The sequence below is a fragment of the Leucoraja erinacea genome, chromosome 14, assembly GCF_028641065.1.
Source record: "Leucoraja erinacea ecotype New England chromosome 14, Leri_hhj_1, whole genome shotgun sequence".
In the NCBI taxonomy this organism is placed as follows: domain Eukaryota; kingdom Metazoa; phylum Chordata; class Chondrichthyes; order Rajiformes; family Rajidae; genus Leucoraja; species Leucoraja erinaceus.
Genome location: NC_073390.1, coordinates 42,722,510 through 42,746,517, shown reverse-complemented (window position 1 = coordinate 42,746,517; position 24,008 = coordinate 42,722,510). Strand labels below are relative to the sequence as shown.

Genomic DNA, 24,008 nt, shown 5'->3' with positions numbered 1-24,008 from the left:
TCCAACTCCAGAGGAACACGCTCCCCGTAGGGACAGAAGCTGATGGTGTGCAAGGTACGTCTTGTTCTTGGGGTTGCAGAAGAGGGGGCGCAGCTCGGGCTGTGACGTCAGGACCAACGGGACACCGACTGCAAGCACGGAGATCCCAGAGACTCACAGCCAGCAGCAACTCTAGCCCAGCCCCGCTCCAACTCCAGAGGAACCCGGGTTGCGGATGAGGGGGCGCAGCTCGGGCTGTGGGCGAACTGCCACTTGTTGCTATCGCGGACCATCGGGGAGCGGGTTCCTGTTGGTCCTGATGTCTCCGGCCACCCCCCTGGACAGGAGCTGAGACTGGGAACTGTACCGCCCCTGCCCCCTCCCTCTGCAACTGCAAACAACCCCACTCTCCTGGGGCGGTACAGTTCCCAGTCTCAGCTCCTGTACAGGGCCGGAGACGTCAGGACCACCAGAAGCCGCTCCCCGATGGGCCGCTACGGGGACAAGTGGCAGTTCGCCCACAGCCCGAGCTGCGCCCCCTCATCGGGACACCGACCCCCAGGCCCACTGCAAGCACGGAGATCCCAGATCAGCAACTCCAGCCCAGCCCCGCTCCAACTCCAGAGGAACATGCTCCCCGTAGGGGCAGAAGCTGCTAGTGTGCAAGGTACGTCTTGTTCTTGGGGTGGCGCAGCTCGGGCTGTGGGCGAACTGCCACTTGTCGCCGTAGCGGCCCATCGGGGAGCGGATTCCTCTGGAGTTGGAGGGGGAGGGGGGTATTGTGCTGTTTGATCGCCCCCTGCTATCCCAGGGACAGGGAGACACAGCGACTTTTGAGAATGGTGGGCAATCACTTCCAAAGTTCTGCCCACACAGTCAGTACACCTCTCCTACACTTGTCTCCCGCACTAAGATCATCTCGCAGAGAATGATCCCAGCCTAACCCTCCCTATTCTCTCCTATTCTGCAAGAAAAAACACATTGAAGACTCAAACTCGCGATCGAGTAACTGCCGGGATCGAGGCGCAAACTCGCGACCTTGCGGATATGAGCCGAGCACTCTACCACTGAGCCAGCCGTTAAAATCTACGCTAAATATTTTCCATTCCGAAAGCCAAAAATTTCCGAATTACGAAAAGTGTCTGGTCCCAAGGCTTTCGGATAAAACGTTGTGCACCTGTACTTTGGATAAAAAGGATAGGCTACGTTTCAGGCCGTGATCCTTCTAAAGATCACAGTGATTAAAGAAAGGAGAGTAATAGATTATTCCATGATATATTGATGGTCAGGTTTGTTGTTGTGCATTAGCGGGTATGAGCTGTTTTCTTTGGGAGATGAGGGACAAGTCCTGATCATTTTGATCCTCCCTATTCAGTGTCCACTTTCTCTTCTATGATGTTTGTCCAGTGGCACGCCTGTCCTTGTGTCTGTCACAGCATTCATCGTAAATGATCAACGGAATCTGCTCTTTACTTTAGATTTTATGGATGCAGCGCGGAAGCAGGCCCTTCAGCCCATCGAGTCCAACCGTACACTAGCACTATCCTACACACTCAGGACAATTTTACCGAAGCCTATTAATCTACAAACCCGCACATCTTTGGAGTGTGGGAAGAAACCGGAGCACCCGGAGAAAACCCACGCGATCAAATCAAGAGAGTTTATTGTCATGTGTCCCAGATAGGACAATGGAATTCTTGCTTGCTGCAGCTCAACAAAATATGTAAACATAATAAAGAACAGAAGATAAAAGTTCAGTGTGTCTATATACCAAAGACCATATATGTACACAATAAGTAAACAAGTAAAGTGCAATAGACTGTTATTGTTCAGAGCTTGTTTGATGTCGTATTTAGTAACCTGATGGTTATGGGGAAAAAGCTGTTCTTGAACCTGGATGTTCCAGATTTCAAGCTCTTGTACCTTCTTCCCGATGGCAACAGAGAGACGAGTGTGTGGCCAGGATGGTTTGGGTCTTTGATGATGCTTGCTGCCTTTTTGAGGCAGCGACTGCGATAGATCCCTTCGATGGTGGGGAGGTCAGAGCCGATGATGGACTGGGCAGTGGTCACAACTTTCTGCATTCTTTTCCGTTTCTGGACATTCAAGTTTCCGAACCAAGCCACAATGTAGCCAGTCAGAATGCTCTCTACTGTGCACCTGTAGAAGTTCGAGAGAATCCTCATTGACATACCGACTCTCCGTAATCTTCTCAGGAAGTAGAGGCTTCTTGATAACTGCATCAGTGTGCTGGGACCAGGAAAAATCTTCAGAAATATGTACGCCCAGGAATTTGAAGTTCTTGACCCTTTCCACCATCGACCCGTTGATATAAACGGGATTGTGGGTCCCCATCCTACCCTTTCCAAAGTCCACAATCAGTTCCTTGGTTTTGCTGGTGTTAAGAGCTAGGTTGTTGTGCTGGCACCATTTGGTCAATCGGTCGATCTCACTTCTATACTCTGACACAGGAAGAACATATAGACTCCATACAGACAGCACCCGTACTCAGGATCGAATCTAGATCTCAGTCGCTGTAGGGCAGCTATTCTACCTCTATGCCACTGTGCCACCCCACTGTCAATTCACACCATAATTTTTTTATTTTAATAACCATATTTGACATTAGAACTCTTTTGGATTTTACAGAAATGATTATTACTGGTATATTAATACTTTTGACCTGTTTAACAAGCTGCATTTCAATGTTGTTTTGAAGCCATAGACTTTAAATGTGGAAATCCAATCATAAGACGAAAGTGATTCTTTTAAAATTCACCATCAGTCAAATACTATTACTCATTATGGTTTTATGTAGCAAACTTTCTCAAGATTTGTGACAAATTTTCAGTATCTATAGAATATAATTAGTTCCCTGTGGATTACAGAATTTCTCATCAAAGACACGAGCCTTTCAGTTTCAAAGTACGTTTCCAAAGCATTGGCCTGCCATTACACAGGGTTATGGGTGTACAAGATGTCCCCGTTGCCCCAGTGACACAGATATACTCGCCCGAGGCTGTCAGTTGTGTTGTTTCTATCAAAGTCATTCATCAGATTATCAGCGTCTTTATTCAAACTTTTTTAATGCGCTAAATAAAAACTGGTACATTCAAGGAATTTGAAAGCTTCACACTCACTGTTAAAATCATTTGTATACAGTGTTTGAAATCGGCCAATTATATCCTGTCAGTGGTGTCCTTTGCAAAAAGAACTGAGAACACGAGAATTTTCTCGAGACATCGAGAGAAAAGAGGTTCAGCACTGACCATTGACCACTCATTTACACAATAATCCTACATTACATCTGTTTTCAATCTTTCCACTTTCTCACCAACTACTAGATTCTACCATTTACCTACACGGTGAGGCAATTTACAATAGCCAATTAACACACCAACTTGTGTAGGAAGGAGGTGCATATGCTGGTTCCGAAGATAGAGGCAAAATGCTGGAGTAATCCAGCGGGACACGCAGCATCTCTGGAGAGACGGAATGGGTGACGTTTCAGCCTGAAATGTCAGCCATTCCACACCAACTTGCCTGTCTTTAGGATATGGGATTAAACTGGAGCACCCAGTGAAAACCCACATTGTCACAGGGAGAACATCCAAACTCCACACAGCCAGCATCCATAGCCTGGATTGAATCCGAATCCTGGGCAACAGGTCCATGAGGCAGCAGCTTTATTAACTGTGCCACAATGTGCCAAAATATTTAATCTAATTATGAGACAGCAATGTATATATGTTTTTGTTACTTTTCTAAAACACTAGACTAAGTGGGACCCGTTGGGTCCGAATCACACGGGAGGCCTGGTCCCCCAACGCAACCCATTCACCCAACGCATTGTAGGGGGGTGGGTGTGTGGGCAGGGGATGTTGTGGGGGGGGTGGGGGGGGGGGGGGGGCTGTGGGGGGGGGGGTGTGGGGGGGGGGGGTTGTGGGGTGAGGAGAGTGTGGGCGGGGGGGTTTGTGGGGGGAGAGGGATGTGTGGGCGGGGGGAAGGGGGGAATAGAGCTCGGAGAAAAGACGGGGAAGAGCCATGGGGAGAGGGGCAGTATCAAGGAGGAGGGGGGCAGGATCCAGCAAGGGGGACCAGAGAGGAAGGGGCAGGTGCTGGCGGTGCGATGGGGACTCACAGCGGGCGCTGGTCGTCCTCCTCCGGGATCAGTGTCTCCGGATTCCGTATGATGATATCGGCGACATCTCCGACTCCGCCGCCAGGCTGGGCTGGGCCGCTTCCGGTCCCTCCAAAAATTGTGTCCGGTTGGAGATCTCCGCCGGCCATCCAGAGCGTCTCTCAGCACCAGTAAAGGCGCGATGGCGCAGGAAGGGGCAGACCGTCCTGCGGAGTGACAGGAGAAGGGACTAATCCACATGGCCCTGACTGGCAGGAGAGGAGCTCGATCTGCGCACGCGCGGCAAGATTTCTAAACCTCGCTAACTTTTACAATATGCCACCGATCGGAACCTTGTTGCACTCGTAGCACAGGAGAACGGCGAGTGAGGTGGTAAAATAAAATCGTAGCGCTATCGCGTACCGTTTTTCCGCAAATAGAAGAAACACGCAAACAGAAAGATAACAAGTTCAGAGCTTTAGTTATGTATAGATAGATAGATATAGATATTTTAAGATGTACAATCCAAACACAAAAATAGATCAATGTGTCAATGTATTGGAATAAGAATAAAAATAATGATATATCTCCTTTTAAAGTTGCAAAATAATTTATATTTATTTTTTCTCCTTGCAATAGATGGAAAGGAATTTAACTTGTGTAAATTAAACTTTTTTTTGTGAATTGATTAACAAGCAGATTGAAGTAGCCAGTTCTACAGGAACCTCTGAAAATGGAATTATGTTGAGAACATACAGAATTGACTGATACATCACTTAAAGTCTCAATGAAGTAATATAATCTTAGATTGCAAAACAAACTTTACGAAATATACACAGGAAGAATCATGCTAATCCCTGACAAATCCCAATTCTCAAATAAAAGATTATTATTTTCAAAATTGATGTGAGACCTTTTCTAAATGTCACCTTCTTTGCTAGACACATTGCAATTATATTGACAGTCAGTGCACAATATGCATGGAATTTGATCTGTTACTATTTTAAGAAATATACTGAGCACATTTATGGAGCATATTTTCTTATGCGTTTTCAAAGATCTTTATTTCAAAATTTAAATATAAAAAGCATTATCAAAAATTAAAATAAAAGCTGTTATGTTTATAAAATTAGTGAAAATGGGCAATACATTTTATTAAAACAATTCTGCATTTTAGTGAAAACATACAAGTATTGGTTGTTTACAATTTTTTTTAATGTACATTAGATTTGTTAGGTTTTGAAAGAAATTCTGAATAATACTGATAATAACAGAAAAGCTTGATGATTGCAGATCGTGTAATAGTTGACCACAAAACTATTTTTCTGCTGTATGACATGTTTTTTATACACCAGTTTTCATGGTTTGTAAAATATCTTTGTGTAGAAATGACAGCCTATCATTATATGGCTGCTATCTATTTTTTTTAGTATGCATTTTCTATAATGTTCCAGTTATTTTTTCTCTTAAGGGCAAATGTGTTAAGGTGCTATGTCATGTAAAGCTAGCTACTTCAGACTGTTTATTCTAACATGCACTATATTTAAATGGGAGCTTGGTAAATTTGTATGTAATAAATATCAGCAGTAAAAATAGGAGTATTTTATATTCGAAAAAGAAACAGCATTTTGTCAGGAAAGTATATTTGTTAATCATATCAGACTGTGATGCTCCTTTTCGCTAGGTACACGTCTAAGCTTGTTTTGTGGAAGCTTGTATTTGTAATACGTGTTCTTTTATGGTGCAACCAAGAATATATATTTTTATTCTAATCTTCATCAAATGTCTAAGTTAGTTCAACAACAGGTCGTTTTATCTGTAAAGTAAAGGCCACTTTTCTGAACTGCAAAACAGGGTTTCCTTGGGAACCTATTTCGCATCTTACGCAATGGTTGACTAGTGGTCAGGTTAAAAAAACATACAGATATTAAGACATCCTAACAAATGGATTTTTTTCATGACGAGGAAGATCAGGTGGAAGCTAAATGTAGCTTGAGCAATGTTTTAGGGTTGTACAGACATATAATGCATTCAGTTCATGCAGCATTGGCTTGAGTGACAGCAGGGCAGGGTTAGCTGATCTATATAAGACGCGTCCAACCAATTACTTTTTTTAGCTCAAATCTCCAATAAGCCCTTATTTCCACCACAATCCAGATTTAGAGTAGCGAAATGAGGTAAATTTGTTGTTGAAAGAATAAATGCAAAATGAAGTATATCTCAAGCTTCAAATCATCTATCAATTCCATAGAGGGAAATTCACATCCAAAATGAATGTAGTTTAGTTTAATTTATTGTCACGTGCACCGAGTTATAGTGAAAAGCTTTTGTTGCATATATTCAATAAGCAGAAAGACAATACATGATTACAATCGAGCCATTTACAGTGTACAGATACATGATAAGGGAAAACGTTTAGTGCAGGGTAAAGCCTGTAAAATCTGATCAAGGATTGACCGAGAGTCATCAGAGAGTTGGGTAGTAGTTCAGCACTGCTCTCTGATCGTGCTAAGATGATTCTGTTGCCAGATAACAGCTGGGAAGAAACTGCCCCAAAATCTGTAGGAGTGCGTTTTAACATTTCTATACCTTTTGCCTGATGGGAGAGGGGAGATAAGGAAGTGGCCAGGGTGCGACTCGTCCTTGATTATGCTGTTGGCCTTGCCGAGGCAGCGTGAGGTATAAATTGAGTCAATAGAAGGGAGGTTGGCTTGTGTGATGGTCTGGGCTGCGTCCACAATTTGCTGCAATTTCTTGCGGTCTTGGATGTGTAGAAGTTGGGGAGAGTTGTAGGGCACATGCCGAACCTCCTAAGCCTTCTAAGGAAGTAGAGGCGTTGGTGTGATTTCTTGGTCATTGCTTTCATATGGGTGATCCAGGAGAAATTGTTGGTGATATTGGCTCCTATGAATTTGAAGTTTTCAACCATCTCTTCTTCGTCACCGTCAATGCAAACTGGGATATGTGGACCTCTTTGCTTCCTGTTGTCGATCACTATCTCCTTTGTCTTGCTGCCATTGATAGAAAGGTTGTTGTTTCGACAACAGGACACAAGGTTCCCAATCTCCTTCCAGTAGTCCGTCTCATCATTCATCATCATAGTCATACAATGTGGAAACAGGCCATTTGGCCCAGCTTGCCCACACCGGCCAACATGTCCCAGCTACACTAGACCCACCTGCCCGCATTTGGTCCATATCCCTCCAAACGTGTCCTATACATGTATATGTCAAACTGTTTCTTAAACATAGTCCCAGCATCAACTACCTCCTCTGGCAGATTGTTCCATACACCCACCACCCATGTGAAAAAGTTACCCCTCAGATTCCTATTAAATCTTTTCCCCTTCACCTTGAACCCATGTCCTTGGTCCTCGATTCCCCTACTCTGGGTAAAAGACTCTGTGCATCTATCCGATCTATTCATCTCATGATTTTATAAGATCATCCCTCATCCTCCTGCACTCCAAGGAATAAAGTCCCAGCCTACTTAACCTCTCCCTATAGCTCAGACCCTCTAGACCTGGCAACATCCTCGTAAATCTTTTCTCTACCCTTTCTAGCTTGACAACATCTTTCTTATAACATGGTGCCCGGAACTGAACACAATAGTCTAAATGCAGTCTCACTAACGTCTTATACAACTGCATCATGACCTCCCAACTTGTATACTCAATACTCTGACTGATGAAGGCCAATATGTTAAAATACTTTTTGACCACCCATCTACCTGCGACTCCACCTTCAAGTAACCATGCACCAGCACTCCTAGATCCCTCTGCTCTACAATACTCCCCAGAGCTCTACCGCGAAGTAGGTCCTGCCTATGTTAGACTACCCAAAATACAATACCTCACATTTCTCTGTATTCAATTCCATCAACCATTCTTCAGCCCAACTGGCCAATCGATCCAGATCCTGCTGCAGATGGATAGAGATGGCGATATATCGGGTCAAAGCTGCATTAGCAGGGATCAGCATCTTTTTTCTATATGTACCACTCATCAGAGAAGTTATTTGGACTTTTCTGCTGTCAATTCAAACTTAACCTCTTTCCTCAGCCACGAAAAGGAATATTTCAGTGAAAAATAATGAATTAGATGAAGTACAGATGGGGTTGATGGTGGGAAGATAGGACTGTGTGATGGACTGGGTCACACCCAAAACTCCTGCAATTTCCTGCGGCCTTGGGCCGAGCTGTTCCCAAACCAAGCTGTGATGCAACCCAACAGTATGCTTTCTATGGTGCATCTGTAAGGGTTTGTAAAAGCCCTGTCCCATGGTACGAGTTCATGCCAAGAACTCTCCCGAGTTTGCCCTGATTCAAACTTGTAAATTTACGGTAATGGCCACTCGTCGGTACTCGGGGCTCTCGTGGACATTTTTCAACATGTTGAAAAATCTTCACGAGTCTTCCCGTGCTTACCTGCCGTTAGCGAGTCTTCCCGAGTACCTGCTGTTAGCGTTACGAGCTGCTAAGAGACGTCCCCGAGCTCCAACGTACCCGCTACGTTCAATCTCCGTGCTTACCTCAAGTTTGATTTTTTTTAACTCGCGAGAGCTCTTAGAATGAACTCGTACCGTGGGACAGGGCTATAAGAGTGATTGGAGACATGCCGAACTTCCTTCATATGCTGCTTTCTAGAACATCACTGCCCACAGAATCATACAAAGATTATAGCATGGATAGTATGCAAGCGCAATCCAGTGTCTTTTATGAAGGGGGTAGTGACCATGTTGAGCTAATATATGTTTGTTTGACTTTAAAAGGTGGAAGCTTCAGAGAGCATCGCACAAACCTTACATCTTTGCTGGTCCAGCCAGTGGCTGCATCCTTGGCCAAATCACTTCTTTCTTCCACTGAGGAGCCAAACAGAAATGGATGTTTTCACCTCATAAATTCAAGTCGAGGTAACTGATGTAATTTCACGTACTCTTAATTGGCTAACAATTTTTTTATTGCAACATGTTTTTCCATGCACAATTTTGAAAACATTTCAGTGCAAATGAACTATGCAAAAAATGGTGACATGATTCATGCCAGTTTAGTTAGGAGAAGCAACAAATCGTACATTTGTGTTCTTGTCACGCATGAGGAATCTCCCAACGTTGAATTCCTGTTTTGATTTGCATAACACCTCATCTTCTTGTTGCAACTCTGAAGTAATGAGAATTTGTTACAAATTGTTGTTGATAAAAATGTTTAACATAATTTATTAGTTTATTTGTGTAAGTCTGCTTAATTAACATTTCATATAACTACAGTGTAAAGATAAGTTGTATAAAGTTAAAAGATAATTCTGTCCAAAAAAGCACTTTTTGAAACTAGTTTTTTTTTGTGTGCTCTGGTACTGATTGGGAAAATATAAACTGTGGTCAGACAGATGAACCAGAACAGAAACATTTCTGGGTCACATTCCATCACCTTCCCACCTCTGTTGTACACTGCTGCCTTCTACCAAGTGGGGTTGCAATTGAGAGAGTTGGCTGCAGGGCAATGGTGAATGAATAGCTGGAGCCAGTGATGGTAGAAGAAATGATGGCATCTTGAGGGGCAAAGGCAGTATTGTGGTCCTTAATTCCAATGCAACTTCCAAGGGCAGGAAAGACAAAGGGTGCAGATCATCTCCACACAATAGGCACTTGTATACTTTCTGCATCTGATATGGAACCAGACTGATTCCTGGGATGTCAGGACTTTCATTTGAAGAAAGACTGGATAGACTCGGCTTGTACTCGCTAGATTTAGAAGATTGAGGGGGGATCTTATAGAAACTTACAAAATTCTTAAGGGGTTGGACAGGCTAGATGCAGGAAGATTGTTCCCGATGTTGGGGAAGTCTAGGACAAGGGGTCACAGTTTAAGGATAAAGGGGAATCCTTTAGGACTGAGATGAGAAAAACATTTTTTGGTGAATCTCTGGAGCTCTCTGCCACAGAAGGTAGTTGAGGCCAGTTCATTGGCTATATTTAAGAGGGAGTTAGATGTGGCCCTTGTGGCTAAAGGGGTCAGGGGGTATGGAGAGAAGGCAGGTACAGGATACTGAGTTGGATGATCAGCCATGATCATATTGAATGGCGGTGCAGGCTCGAAGGGCCGAATGGCCTACCCCTGCACCTATTTTCTATGTTTTCTATGGACTGAAGAAGCCAAACAACATTTTATGCCATTTTAGAATGTTACCAGTAGAAATTAGAGTGAGCCACAACAGACTGCAGATGTTAGAATCTTGAGCAAAAAACGGACATGTTGTCAGTCCACTTCCCTCCACAGATGCTGCCTGGCCTACATAGTTCCTCCAGCACTTTGCTTTTTGCACAAATTAGATGGTGCTGCCAGATCAAATAGACTGTAGGAAGGAACTGCAGATGCTGGTTAACACCAAAGATAGACACAAAATGCAGGAGTAACTCAGCGGGACAGGCAGCAAGCATCTCTGGAGAGAAGGAATGGGTGACATTTCAGGTTGACCTGGTCTCAACCAAAATCGTCACCCCTTCTCTCCAGAGATGCTGCCTCTCCCGCTGAGTTACTCGAGCATTTTATGTCTATCTTCTATATATCGCTTTTGTTGGGTGACCATCTTTGAATTTGGCGGCTTCAGTTAATTCCAGCTTAATGGATAATGCTTTATCTAGTTAAACACCAGCCATAGTAATTTATCCACATCTGTTTTACACCAATTCAGTGGAACACTAATCTGTGCCATGGCTGATTGTCTCTGCATTTCTCCATTCGTCTTCCGATGTCATTTCAGAGCACCACGCAGAGGTACTGAGCTCCCTCTTGAGCTGTTCAAGTGGGAAATAAGACCTCTGTTCATCAAGCCTTTATCACAGCATGCAGGCTCCTTGCTAACAACATCACTAATACATAGCCTTTAAAGTGCTTTGAGAAAGACAGCATTATCTCTTCTGCTATATCTAACTATAGTGAAGTGAAAAACGTTACCAGTGGTTCATCAGACTTTGGATCTAAGATGTGATAACATTATCAGTGTCAATTGTATGGGATGACATTCTAAATGGGATGTAATATTTTCTGGAGACTTACTGTGAGTAATTCCATCAACTATTTGGATTCATTCATTACTGATGATAATACAAATCATGTTGGCTCTGGAGGTCAGTAAATAGGGACAGCTGTTGCAACAAAGCCTGGCAAGCGACGGGTGGATAAAAGTAGGGGGCTGGCCGGCAGAGGAGTGGTGTAAGGGACAAAGGCTAGAGGTGAAAAGAGACGAAAAGGTGTCAGATAGGGAAAGAAGAGATGTGAAATCCAAAGCCGTAGGGAGGAATTTGGGTGATAATAAACAATAGGTGCAGGAGTAGGCCATTCGGCCTTTCGAGCCAGTACCATCATTCAATGTGATCATGGCTGATCATCCACAATCAGTACCCCGTTCCTGCCTTCACCCCATATCCCCTGACTCCGCTATCTTTAAGAGTCCTATCTAGCTCTCTCTTGAAAGTATCCAGAGAACCGTCCTCCACCGCCCTCTGAGGCAGAGAGTTCCACAGACAGGATGAGGTGGATGGGGATATGGGGGGAATAAACGAGAAATATGGGACTTTGGAATAGGAGATGAGCATATGGATGAGGGTAAAGAATTATGGTAAGTGGGCTGCTGGATATGTGGATACAGGCGAGCTGAGTCATGTGGTTGACGGGTGAACCCGTTTCTTAGTTTGCTGAAGGTGCTCAAGCGTTGGAACTGGTGGTGAATTTCTTCATGAATGCCTGCCTTCGTTGGGAGATGGCTCCTGACATCTGAATTGTGTTCCCCTTTTTCCAGGTTACCTTGATTGTCAGGGGATGGTGCTGTGTAATAGGGGCTGGTTAGTAGGTTAACTTTGAACTCCAGATGTTTAGCATAAGCCGTATCCCCTCTTCAGTGAAGGAGCTGGCAGGGTTTTGGCAGTATTTCGCAGCTAAAACCTCTGAATGTATATTGATGACTAAAGCTTCAGTGATCTTGATTCAAGACTCGAGACAATGAAGAGTGAACAGTTTCTTCATCTCCATTGACATTGTATCACAGTGAAAGATCCCTCAAGCTGTTTTACTCTCTTTCAATTACTCTTTTTCTTTCATTCCTTCTAATTATCCTGGAGCTTTTATATCTATGTGACATCTATGTCCACTTTCTTGGCTATTTCTTACCCTTCTATTGACTAATCAATCTTGTTTCTGATAAATTTGTGTCCCATCATTAGTTTTAACTGTTAATTACAATGTGTTGGAGTTTGTAGCAGAATTAACAATGTGACTATCAGGACTATTAATATTATTTCAAAGTGATTCAGCCAGCAACTTCTGGAGACGAGTTGTTGTCTGACAAGTCCTAGTTCTCTACAAGTTACAGCTATCGAGTCATACAGCACAGAAACTGGCCCTTTGCCTTCTCATTTCCTAATGTCCATACTGACAATTATGTATCCATAGACCATAACACTTCAGCCATTTGGTCCATTGAGTCTGTTACGCCAGGCAATCATGGCTGATCTATTTTTCCCTTTCAAACCCATTCTCCTGCCTTCTCCCTGTAACCTCGACACCCTTATTAATAAATAACCTATCAATCTCCCCTTTAAAAATACCTAATGACTTGACATCCATCGGTAATGAATTCCACAGATTCGCCACCCTTTGGCTAAAGATATTGCTCCTTATCTCCATTCTGAAGGTACGTCCATTTATTTCAAACCTGTGCCCATTCATCCTAGACTCTCACACTACTGAAAACATCCTCACCACATCCACTCTATCTAGGCCTTTCTTTATTCAGTAGATTTCAATGAGATTGTCCCTCATCCATCTATACTAATCCCACTTACCAGCATTTAATATTTTGCTTTCCATGTTTTGTTGATTCAAATGAATGTCCCGATACTTTTTAAGAGCAACCATCTCCACCAAATAATTGTCCGGGTGAAAATATATTTATTCAGCTTCTTTCTAAACCTCTTACTCCCAACCCAAAACCTATGGTCTCTAGTTTTAGATATCTTTGCCAAGGGGAAAATATTCCTACTACCTTGCCTATCTGGGACCCTCATAATTGTGTATAACTCGACCAAATATTGTCACACGTATATCTCAAAGAAAAAATGTCCTATTCACATGTATGGAGATGTGAATCTGCAGTTTTTATCTGTTGAATATAGAAAAGTTGGACCTTGTATAAGTTTTGTTTTAACATCATAGTAAGTCCATGTTGGGTTTTTCATTTGATTCAGAATGGCCAGAAAATAAAGTAATGCCAATCATTTAAGAATCTCCATAGCTTTTACAAAGGAAATTGTAATTAGAGCCATGGAGTGATACAGTGTGGAAACAGGCCTTTCGGCCCAACTCGCCTAGTCGGGCCAACAATGTCCCAGCTACCCTAGACCCACTTGCCTGCGCTTGGTCCATAACCCTCCAAACCTGTCCTATCCATGTACTTGTCTAACTTTTTATTAAACGATGGGATAGTCCCAGCCTCAACTACCTCCTCTGGCAGCTTGTTCCATACACCCACCATACACCCATGTGTGAAAAAGTTACCCCTCAGATTCCTATTAAATCTTTTCCCCTTCATCTTGAACCTATGTCCTCTGGTCCTCGATTCCCCTACTCTGGGTAAAAGACCATGGAGGTCTCTATTCAACCGCTCCCTATAGCGCACACCCTCTAGTCCTGGCAACAATTGAAATGTTATAGTGGCAGAGTGAAAACTTTCAATTTGTAGGAGTTTAAGAAGGAACTGCAGATGCTGGAAAATCGAGGGTAGACAAAAATGCTGGAGGAACTCAGCGGGTGAGGCAGCATTTATGGAGCGAAGGAAATAGGTGACGTTTTGGGTTGAGACCCTTCTTCAGACTGAAGTGGGGGCGGGAAGAACAGCCCACTGTCTCCGCCTCTTCCTTTCTTCGTCCCGCCACCCCCCACCCCCACATCAGTCTGAAGAAGGGTCTCGTCCCAAAACGTCGTCTATTTCCTTCGCTACATAGATGCTGCCTCACCCGCTGAATTTGTAGGAGTTATTCTGTTTATGTTAAACAACGCATAGAAGTGTCATGGCTTAAATATCATTTTTACGTTGTTATGTAGAGCTGAATTGCATTGAATGATAATCAAACCAAATCTTGCTTCATCTAACATTCATTAAAGATCGAAGAAATGCAAATGTAATAAAAATTGACAATACAATTCAAATCACACTGGGGCTTCCACTGTTAAAGCATGACTTGCATTATAATGTAAGTAGATAAAAGCTAACATGACAAAACAACCACAAAAAAATAGACACAAATCCTTCATGTGAGCTATTATGCAGTTGAACTTAAGTAGATGCCGAAGATCATAGAGCGGAATTTGTATCCAGATATTGACCCAGGCAGGTTGGCAAAGATGATGCTGTTGATAAAGAAAACTTGCAGGAAGTAAAGTTTAACAATTTGTGATTCCCGACGGTGGGGCCGTGGCTGTGGATTGGGAACGCAGCCGGAGGCCTTTATCGAGGCGCAGTCGGTCTCGATGCCTCCCGGATCGCCGCGTAGAAGCCCGGGTTGGGGCCCGGCTAGGGCCTCGTGGGTAGAAGCCTGGCTGGGGCCTTGTGGGTAGTAGCCCGGGTCAGGCGAATTGGCCGACGGAACCCGCGGCTGGAGCCCAGGTCGGCACCACGGAGGCGTGAAGTGGGGCGTCAACAGGGGTGAGTTGTCGGCAGCGGTGAAGCCTTGCGACAATGGGGCTTCAGCGGTGGTGAAGCCTCGCGGCGGCGCGATGCCTCGCGGGTCAACCCGCGGTCGGCAGTCGATAGGAGCGTGGAGAACCACCGTGAGGGGAGAGGGGAAGAACAATGGACAATGGGGACCTGGCTTGGGGGAACTGCTGTGGTGGGGGAAGGGGGGACAAAAGGGTATGCCGGTGTGTTTGGTAACTTTGTCAGCACCGTAGGTGGCTGTTAGCTGTATACATTGTGTATGCAAACAAAGAATCTCACTGTGCCTAGTCACATGTGACAATAAAGTATTCCTTCCTTCCTAATAATTCTGCCTCTGAAAACAATGTTGTACCAGTCAATTGTGACAGCAATCCCATCAGTTGGTGACGTTTACATACCAAATCTACCAATTACCACTGATGTCTCTGAGACTGTTGTGTGATACAAATATCACAGAGGGACCTGGCTAATACTGGAGAAGTGCAAGACTGAACACCATTTGTCACTCAGAACCAAGATGTTATTTTGTTTTGATTAAATTTAATAAAGGAACAAACAAACAAAAATGAAGCTCCAAGGAGAAACACATGCAGAATATAAACTGTTTTCTTATGTTGAACATGTAGAATATATTGCTATTAACAATTTTCTTGAAAATTCAGATGATTTGTGAACTGCAAAACATTTGGGGGGGATGAGATAATACTGAAAAACATATTCTGCAATAAGTAATGATTGTTGTCAAGTCTTTCTGATTTTTGGATGTAAGCTTCAGTTTTATATCTAATTAGTGAATGTGCTGGTGAATTGCGCTTCTGAGAATGAGACAGTCTGGAGAGGGGATACAGGAAGGGCAGTAGGTGCAGGAGGTGAGGGGGAAGCACCAACCAGGTATGTTCTATCAAATAGCAGATAAAAAAGCAGTTTGGAAACGTTGCACATCAAATAATTTGATAGCAGATCAGTGTGAAGCTGGGGAGATTTCAGGGGGAAAACAAAAAGAAAAATGATCTGTAATGACAAAATCTAGAATAAATGCTGTGAAAAACACTGAGCAACATTCCCAAAAAAAGTGATTGAAAAAACGGAAAAATCATTTTGAAATGGATCAAATTAATAAATAATCATAAATATGTTGCATGTTTTTGATTTATTCTAGAAAACTGGAGGGAATCATTCAATTGGCCTAATACAAGGGTTCCCAACCTGGGGTAAACTTACCCCCAGGGGGTAAATTTCGCCTACCCAGGGGGTGAATTTGTTGATTCTGGATTTGTACATATTTTTTCTCATTGACTGACTGTGTTTGGTTCTGTTATCATTAGTTGTTCATAAATAAGTGAAATAACATTGTTATGTGCTATTAAAATAGCTGGGGGGTAAACGGGACCGAGAAAGGTTGGGAACCCCTGGGCTAATATCTATCAATTACAGAGCAAACAGAATCTATTATTGCTTTTCAATCCAATTTTGTGGTCATTTGACAGATCACATTTAATTTCATGGGCAGCGTTATTGAGCCAACAAGATATTCCCTGCAAGGCATGCGTGCTACAAAATACTTTCACTCCTTATGGTGGCACAGCACAGCATGTTTAATACTTAAACTCTTAACAGCTGTGTTCTCTTCACACCCACGCACCACACAGATATTCCCTTAGCAACCATTCCATCACCAATGAACAGGACAGTTCTGCATTCATAGCCATAGCAACAACCATGGAACCAATTTAGATTTTTTTTTCTTTGAAAATGCATTATAACTTCTTTGATGCCCAGGCATTTGTAACCACAGTATCATTAGAACCTTTGGTAAATGTTCCTTTTCCCCTATTTACTCTTTTACACCCACTCCTTCCCAAGTTTTCTTACTGTTGTTGAAAATGCCCATTTTGCTTAGATATTAGATGCTAGACATTTGGAAAGTGTGAGACATTCCAACAAAGCTAAGATATCTTGTAAGAAGGAACTGCAGATGCTGGTATAAACCGTAGATAGACACAAAAAGCTGGAGAGAAGGAATGGGTTGAGACCCTTCTTCGGACTGAAATGCTGCCAAGACTTACTCCAAGTTTTTGTGTCCATCTAAAGCTAAGATATCCTTTCATATTATACCTCAGGCGAAATATCTACAAGGCTTAATGGAAAGTAATTGGGTGTCAGACTCCTGATAACAATTTCCCTTCTGGATTCTTAGTTTGAGTTCTTTTAAACAATTGATGCGCCACCACCTTATAATTATCAATGTAACCGAACAAAAAGCAGTAATTGCTACATTGCTTTTCTGATCTACAGGGATTATTGCCAATCATAATGAACAATTTCTAATGGACCTTCTAATAACGTGTTATTAGAGTAATCTTAGTCAAATCACTTGTCCTCTTCTTCTTGCATATGGCGTACACAGCCTAAAGTTGTAGATCAAGGGTAGACATCCAGGCCAGGACAGCATCAGTTACTGTGGGGTCTTTGATGACCTCTCCGTTGTTGGTGTTGGCATCTTTCCAGGCTCTGCGCCACTCAGTCTTGGAGTCAGTCTTCCAGAGATTTAACGGAAGACCAGAAGGGTTTGCGGGACTTCAGGCGCATGGAGGAGGGTTGGGAGATTGCAACCTTCACGTGGTCCACCCTGTTTCAACTAATACAATCAACCCGATGTACACAAAATTGTCTTCTGATCCAATTATGATTAATTAATTTGAAATACCATTAGCTTGTAAGTGCAAAATATTCCTTTAGAAACATAGAAACAGAAAATAGGTGCAGGAATATGCCATTCGGCCCTTCGAGCCAGCATCGCCATTCAATATGATCATGGCTGATCATCCAGAATCAGTACCCTGCTCCTGCTTTCTCCCCATATCCCTTGATTCCTAGCCCGAAGAGCTATATCTAACTCTCTCTTGAATACATCCAGTGAATTGACCTCCACTGCCTTCTGCGCAGAGAATTCCACAGATTCACAACTCTCTGGCTGAAAACGTTTTTCCTCATCTCAGTCCTAAATGGCCTACCCCTTATTCTTAAACTGTGACCTCTGGTTCTGGACTCACCCAACATATGGAAAATTGTTCCTGCCTCTAGCCTGTCCAATTCCTTAAGGATTTTATAATGTTTATATAAGATCCCTTCTCATCCATTTAAATTCCAGTGAATATAAGGCCAGTGGATCCATTCTTTCATCATATGTCGGTGTCACCATCCCAGGAATTGACCTGTTGAACCTGCACTGCACTCCATCAATAGCAAGAATGTCTTTCCTCAGGTTAGGGGACCAAAACTGCACACAATAGTCCAGGTGTGGTCTCACCTGTACAACTGCAGTAGGCCCACCTTGCTCCTATACTCAATCCTCTCGCTATGAAGACCAACATACCATTAACTTTCTTCACTGCCTGCTGTACATGCATGCTTACTTACAGTGACTGATGTACAAGGACACCTAGGTCTCGTTGCTCCTCCCCTTTTTGTAATCCGACACCATTCAGATAATAATCTGCCTTCTTGTTCTTGCCACCAAAGTGGATAACCTCACATTTATCCACATTATACTGCATCTACCATGCATCTGCTCACTCACCCAACCTATCCAAGCCACCCTGCAGCCTCATAGCATCCTCCTCGCAGCTCACACTGCCACCCAGCTTTGTGTCATCTGCAAACTTGGAGATGTTTTAAAGATTTATTCTGTTTCTTTAACCACAGATGCTGTATTTTAGCTTTTTTCTATTTCAGGTGTACAGCGTAGTTACTATTCTGTTTTTGTTTTATCAATCATATCAGATTTATGATATTTACTGCATCATTGAATTTCACTGCAAACCAGAATGCGCAGCTTGTACATCTGCATCCGAACTTCAAAATTGTTTTCCCATTCTCTGGACCGACATGTATATGTTTCACCTTTGTTTTCGTGCCCATTTTGTTGCTTCACACGGAGTGAAGCACCAGAACCACCATTAATTGTTCATAAATCTGTCTGTCCATTGACCTGGTAAATATTGAATTATGCTCAACAGTTTGACCGATGCTGCTGCCAACTCTAATAATGGAAGACTTCCCTTGTTGGGTTTCTTAGAATCAACAACCCCATCAAGAATAAATTTTGCACGACTACATTGCTTTGTTAGGATAAATTGACACTCACGAAATATGCCCTGCTTGGCAGGCTGTGCAGGTTTTAATATTGCACAGAGCTTGACCAAAATGTGCTAATGAATTATTCTTTCTCATTCCAATCAGAATTCTTCTGTTCAAACTCTCCTAATCCTTTGCATTAAATCTTAATTTCCAGTATTGATTGCTAAAATCTCATTTGTCTCCCTTGCTTAATGTCTGAGAGTCAATGCTGACATTGCACAGGAATTGTTTGTTCTTATTTCAGGCGATTGATATGGTTGACCAATTTAATTTTACTTCTGGTGCCCTGAGCTGTTGTGCTGCATTCAGCAGTCCTCGCTTTTATCCACAACGTGCCTTCCTGTTGTCAAAAATGATAAGTGGGAATCCTCTTCGATGGTGAAGCACTGCATCTCCCTATAGTGCAAATGCATCTAGGCTATTGCGGCTGGAATACAACATTTATATTTGATTTGCATTGTAGAGCCAGCACACAACTTTTAACCCTTCAAATTTCAGGGGATTGTTTAATCATAATCATAATCAAAATCAAAATCATACTTTTTTTAGCCAAGTATGTTTTGCAACATTCAAGGAATTTGATTTGCCATACAGTCATATCAATAAAAAGCAACAAAACACACAAAATACATTTTAACATAAACATCCACTATAGTGAGTCCGCCACATTCCTCACTCTGATGGAAGACGGAGATAAAGTTCTTCTCTTCTTTGTCCTCTTTGTCGGGGGCCTCGAGCCTTCCGTTGACAAGACAATCCTTGCCCCCGTAGCCGGTGGTCGGACCTTCCGCATTGGGGCCATCATGCTCCCGCATGTAATATGTAGTATAGAAAAATAGTTGTACAGAAAAACACAAAGTGCTGGAGCAACTCAGCGGGTCATGCAACATCTCTGGAGAACATGGATAGGTGGCGTTTTTGAAGTTTGAAGATGGTGCATGGGTGGCCTAGAAACTGCTGATACACATGGGTTCATGAATGCTGTCAAAGTTACTCAACATCCCCAGTGGTGAGGACTGCGCGGAGCTGGTCGGGGGAGGAAGAGGAACAACTCCGGGACTTCTTGGAGTCAGTAGACTTGACAATGTTCAAGCAGTCGGCAACAAACCTGAATGAATACGCCACAGTCATACAGACTTGATAAGGAAATGTGTGGAGGACTGTGTTCCTACAAAAATCATTCGAGTGTTTCCTAACCAGAAGCCTTGGATGAACCAGAAGATCCGCATTCTTCTGAGGACAAGAGGGCATTCTTCTGAGGGCATTCAGGTCTGGTGACGCAGAGGTCTATAGGAAGTCCATATACGACATTGACAAGGCCATCAAAAATGCCAAAAGGGACTTTCTAAGCTGGAGGATGAGGTGGATGTTCGGCAACTGTGGCAGGGCTTGAATGCCATCACCTCATACAAGGCAAATTCAGGAGGCAGCTGAAGCGACAGCGAAGCAGCACTCCCGACGAGCACAATGCGTTCTACGCACACTTTGATAGGGAGAACACTGATGTGCCTTCCCGAGCCCCACACGCCCTGATGGTATTACAGTCACAATCGCAGAGGCCGACGTCACAAGATCCTTTAAGGGGGGAACGTTTAGACCTGATGGTATACTCGGTCGAGTTTTCAAAACGTGTGCAGACCAACTGGCTGGAGATTTTGTGGACATTTTCAACTAGTCATGGAGCCAGGCGGAAGAGGGCTCTGCCTGAGCAGCTGCCTGTCCCTTTTCTGGGCTTATGTCCGGGTCCGGGTGGTGTTAGAGAGGGACTACACGCTGTCTACGGGCACCCTGGGGGATTTCCGGGACCGCTGGGCTCCGCTGGGGGTTGAATGCATCCTTGACAAGGAGTTGTATAATAGTTTAGCATTTGTCGTGTATTATGGTGGTGGGTTCTGTCTTGTTTTTTACTGTACTGCATATATTATTTTAATATTTGAATAAATATTTTGGATTACATTTTTAAAAAACTGGTTAACAAGCTCACAGAATTGGGTCGCTGCACATCCCTCTAGTTGGATCCTCGACTTCCTCATCCCCAGACTACAGTCTGGTCGAATTGGCAGAAACACTTCTTCCTCAATAACAATCAGTACGGGAGCACCTCAAGGCTGTGTGCTCAGCCCCCTGCTCTACTCACTCTATACTCATGACTGTGTAGCCGGACACAGTGCGAACTTCATCTTCAAGTTCGCCAACGACACCACCGTTGTTGGACGAATTACAGATGGTGATGAGTCAGAGTATGGAAGTGAGATCGACTGATTGACCAAATGGTGCCAGCACAACAACCTGGCTCTCAATATCAGTAAAACCAATGAACTGATTGTGGACTTTGGAAGAGGAAGGATGAGGACCCACAATCCTGTTAAGATTGGGGAGTCAAAAACTTCAAATTCCATGGCATGCATATTTCTGAAGATCTTTCCTGGACCCAGCACACAGATGCCAATATAAATAAAGCACATCAACGCCTCTACTTCCTGAGAAGATTAAGGAGATTCGGTATGTCAAAGAGGATCCTCTTGAACTTCTACATGTGTACAGTAGAGAGCATACTGACTGGTTGCATCACGGCCTGGTTCGACAACTTGAACGCCCAGGAGCGAAAAAGACTACAAAAAAGTTGTGACCACTGCCCAGTCCAACACCGACTCTGACCACCCACCATCGAAGGGATTTACCGGAGTCGCTGCCTCAAAAAGGCAGCCAGCCTTATCATAGACCCACACCACCTTGGCCACACACTCATTTCACCCCTGCCATTGGGAAGAAGGTACAGGAGCCTGAAAACTGTAAAGTCCAGGTTCAGGATCACCTTCTTCCCTACAGTCATCAGGATGAACTACATAAACTATTATTTTTATTATTGCACTACTATTGTTTGTTTTTTTGTGGGTATGTATGTGGATGTAAACAACAAGATCTTGAGATGTTATCTCAATCAGAGTGCCATATCTTAGCAGTAAAGAGGTTGAGTTACAAATTCACAATCTTATTTCCAATGTCCAGGAGAGAAGATCATGCCAAGAAACCACTGAGAGCTAAAATTATAATTTTCTTGAAGAAAGGAGCTAAATAAGAACATGTTTTCCACGGACTCTCGTGACTGCTGTCAAGAAAAGGCAACTTGACAACTTGACAGCTACCCCCATTCAGAAGTTGATAAGTTGCTGCCTCTATTGTAGTGTGGATTGTATCCAGGGGCCGCGGGACATTTTTGAAAGCGGGGGAGCTGAGCAATCACTGATCACCAGCCTCGGGGGTACCTGGTGAGGGAGCGGAGCGGCCGAGTGGTGGGAGGGGGGGCACAATTATTCATTTTTGTTGTTGCTCGACCTCCAAAAACTGGGGGATAATACAGGCCATCCCCCAACTCAAAAAGTGGGGGGAGATATCACCCCTCCTCTCTCTCTCTCCTCTCGGGGCCGAATCTCTCTCTCGGGGCCGAATCTCTCTCTCGGGGCCGACCCCCTCTGTAGATGACATATGCATGTGACCCAATATAGTTACCTTATCACTACTAACCATTCCCCATATCACAAGTATAATTACAACCTCCCCACCCACATATCGCTCTCCAGTTTCCGTGACAGACCACGTACAGCCAGTGCTCTCTGTAATGCCACAGTATGAATGTAATAAAGAAGTAAAGTCACAGTGTGTCGATAACACTTCTTTACACCCTCTCTCTCTTTCTCGGGGCCAACCCTCTTTCTCTCTCACTCTCAGGACATTCTCTCTCTCTCTCGGGACCGTCTCTCTCTCTCTCGGGACCGTCTCTCTCTTTCTCTCTCATCTCTCTCGGGGCCGACTCTCTCTCTCTCTCTCTCCTCCTCTCCCCCTCCCTTCCCCTCGGCGGCTAATCACAGCGCTTCGTTAACTGCCCCATATCTCGACTGTGAACCGCGCTGTGATTGGCCGTTGAGCGGAGGGGAGGGAGGGTTTTGGTCGGTTTCCGCCGCGGCTGGTCGTGGTTTTGCCGCGCTTGCCGTGCGCTTGTTCTGAGATTCTGGATGTCGGAGGTCCTCAGAAGAAGAGGAAAATATGCCTGCGGACCGTTTAATTTCGGGTTATGAAGCATGTCTCACCAAAATAGTGGAGGGGCTGCAGCCCCCCCAGCCCCCCGGGTTCCGCTGCCCATGGTATCTGCCTAGATCAGATATAGTCTTCAGTGCATGTTAGTCCTTAACAATATGCAGGGAACAGCACTCTGCCTGGCCTTATATGACCTGGCAAGTCTTTGACTCTATGTCAGTTAAGATGATATGTGTATAATCCAGGGAGCTACTGACACTCAATGCTTCCCCTGGCTACTCATCTTCCTTCATGTATGCTTTCTTGTTCTGCCACAATTTCCATAGTTCCTTGTAACCATCTCTATTTCCACTATCCTGTAAATCTGCCTTTTAACCTGCTGATTCTGCTTCATGCAGCAGTGTTGAGGCAAATTTATGTCTGAACCTAAATTGTACTGAATGTTGAATTAAAGAATACCATTGTGTGACTGGTTTTGCTCAGCCATCTGCAGGCAGGCAAATGCCTCAGGTACCAGTGATTCTTTTCATTAACTTAGGCACTGGTCTGTGTAAAAACTGGCAGCAATTCTCAATGAAGAGCCACCTGTTTCTTTTAAGAGATATTTAATCACCTCTACCAATTCTTCAACAAATTTCACAATGTATTTAATAGTGACGGTAACATTCATGAAGTATAAGGTTTCTATTTTTATTTTTGAAGGATAATGAAATGTCATTTTCTTTAGTTTAATGTCAACGTTTAAATTGGATTTGTTGTTTAATATTCAGATTCCGTTTAATCCCAATTTATTTGCTGTTTAATATTCAGTTTGATCTCAGTTGCAAGGTTAACCTTTATAATATCAAGAAGAATTCCAGCTACTAGTTCTTATTGACCAAATCAGGTATTATAGTGTAGGAAGGAACTGCAGATGCTGGTTTAAACCAAAGTTAGACACGAAATGCTGGAGTAAGTCAGCGGGACAGGCAGCATCTCTGGAGAGAAGGAATGGGCGAAATTTCGGGTTGAGACCCTTCTTCAGAC

General features: G+C 43.6%; 1 protein-coding gene across 1 annotated transcript in view; it reads left to right on the top strand.

Moving 5' to 3' along the window:
• LOC129703644 (inactive N-acetylated-alpha-linked acidic dipeptidase-like protein 2) overlaps positions 1 to 24,008 on the top strand; it is a 289,914-nt gene that overhangs the window by 83,111 nt on the left and 182,795 nt on the right. The window contains exon 4 of the mRNA XM_055646259.1: positions 8,869 to 9,009. Within this exon, the coding sequence (XP_055502234.1) occupies positions 8,869 to 9,009 (141 nt within the window). The remainder of the gene's footprint in view (positions 1 to 8,868; positions 9,010 to 24,008) is intronic.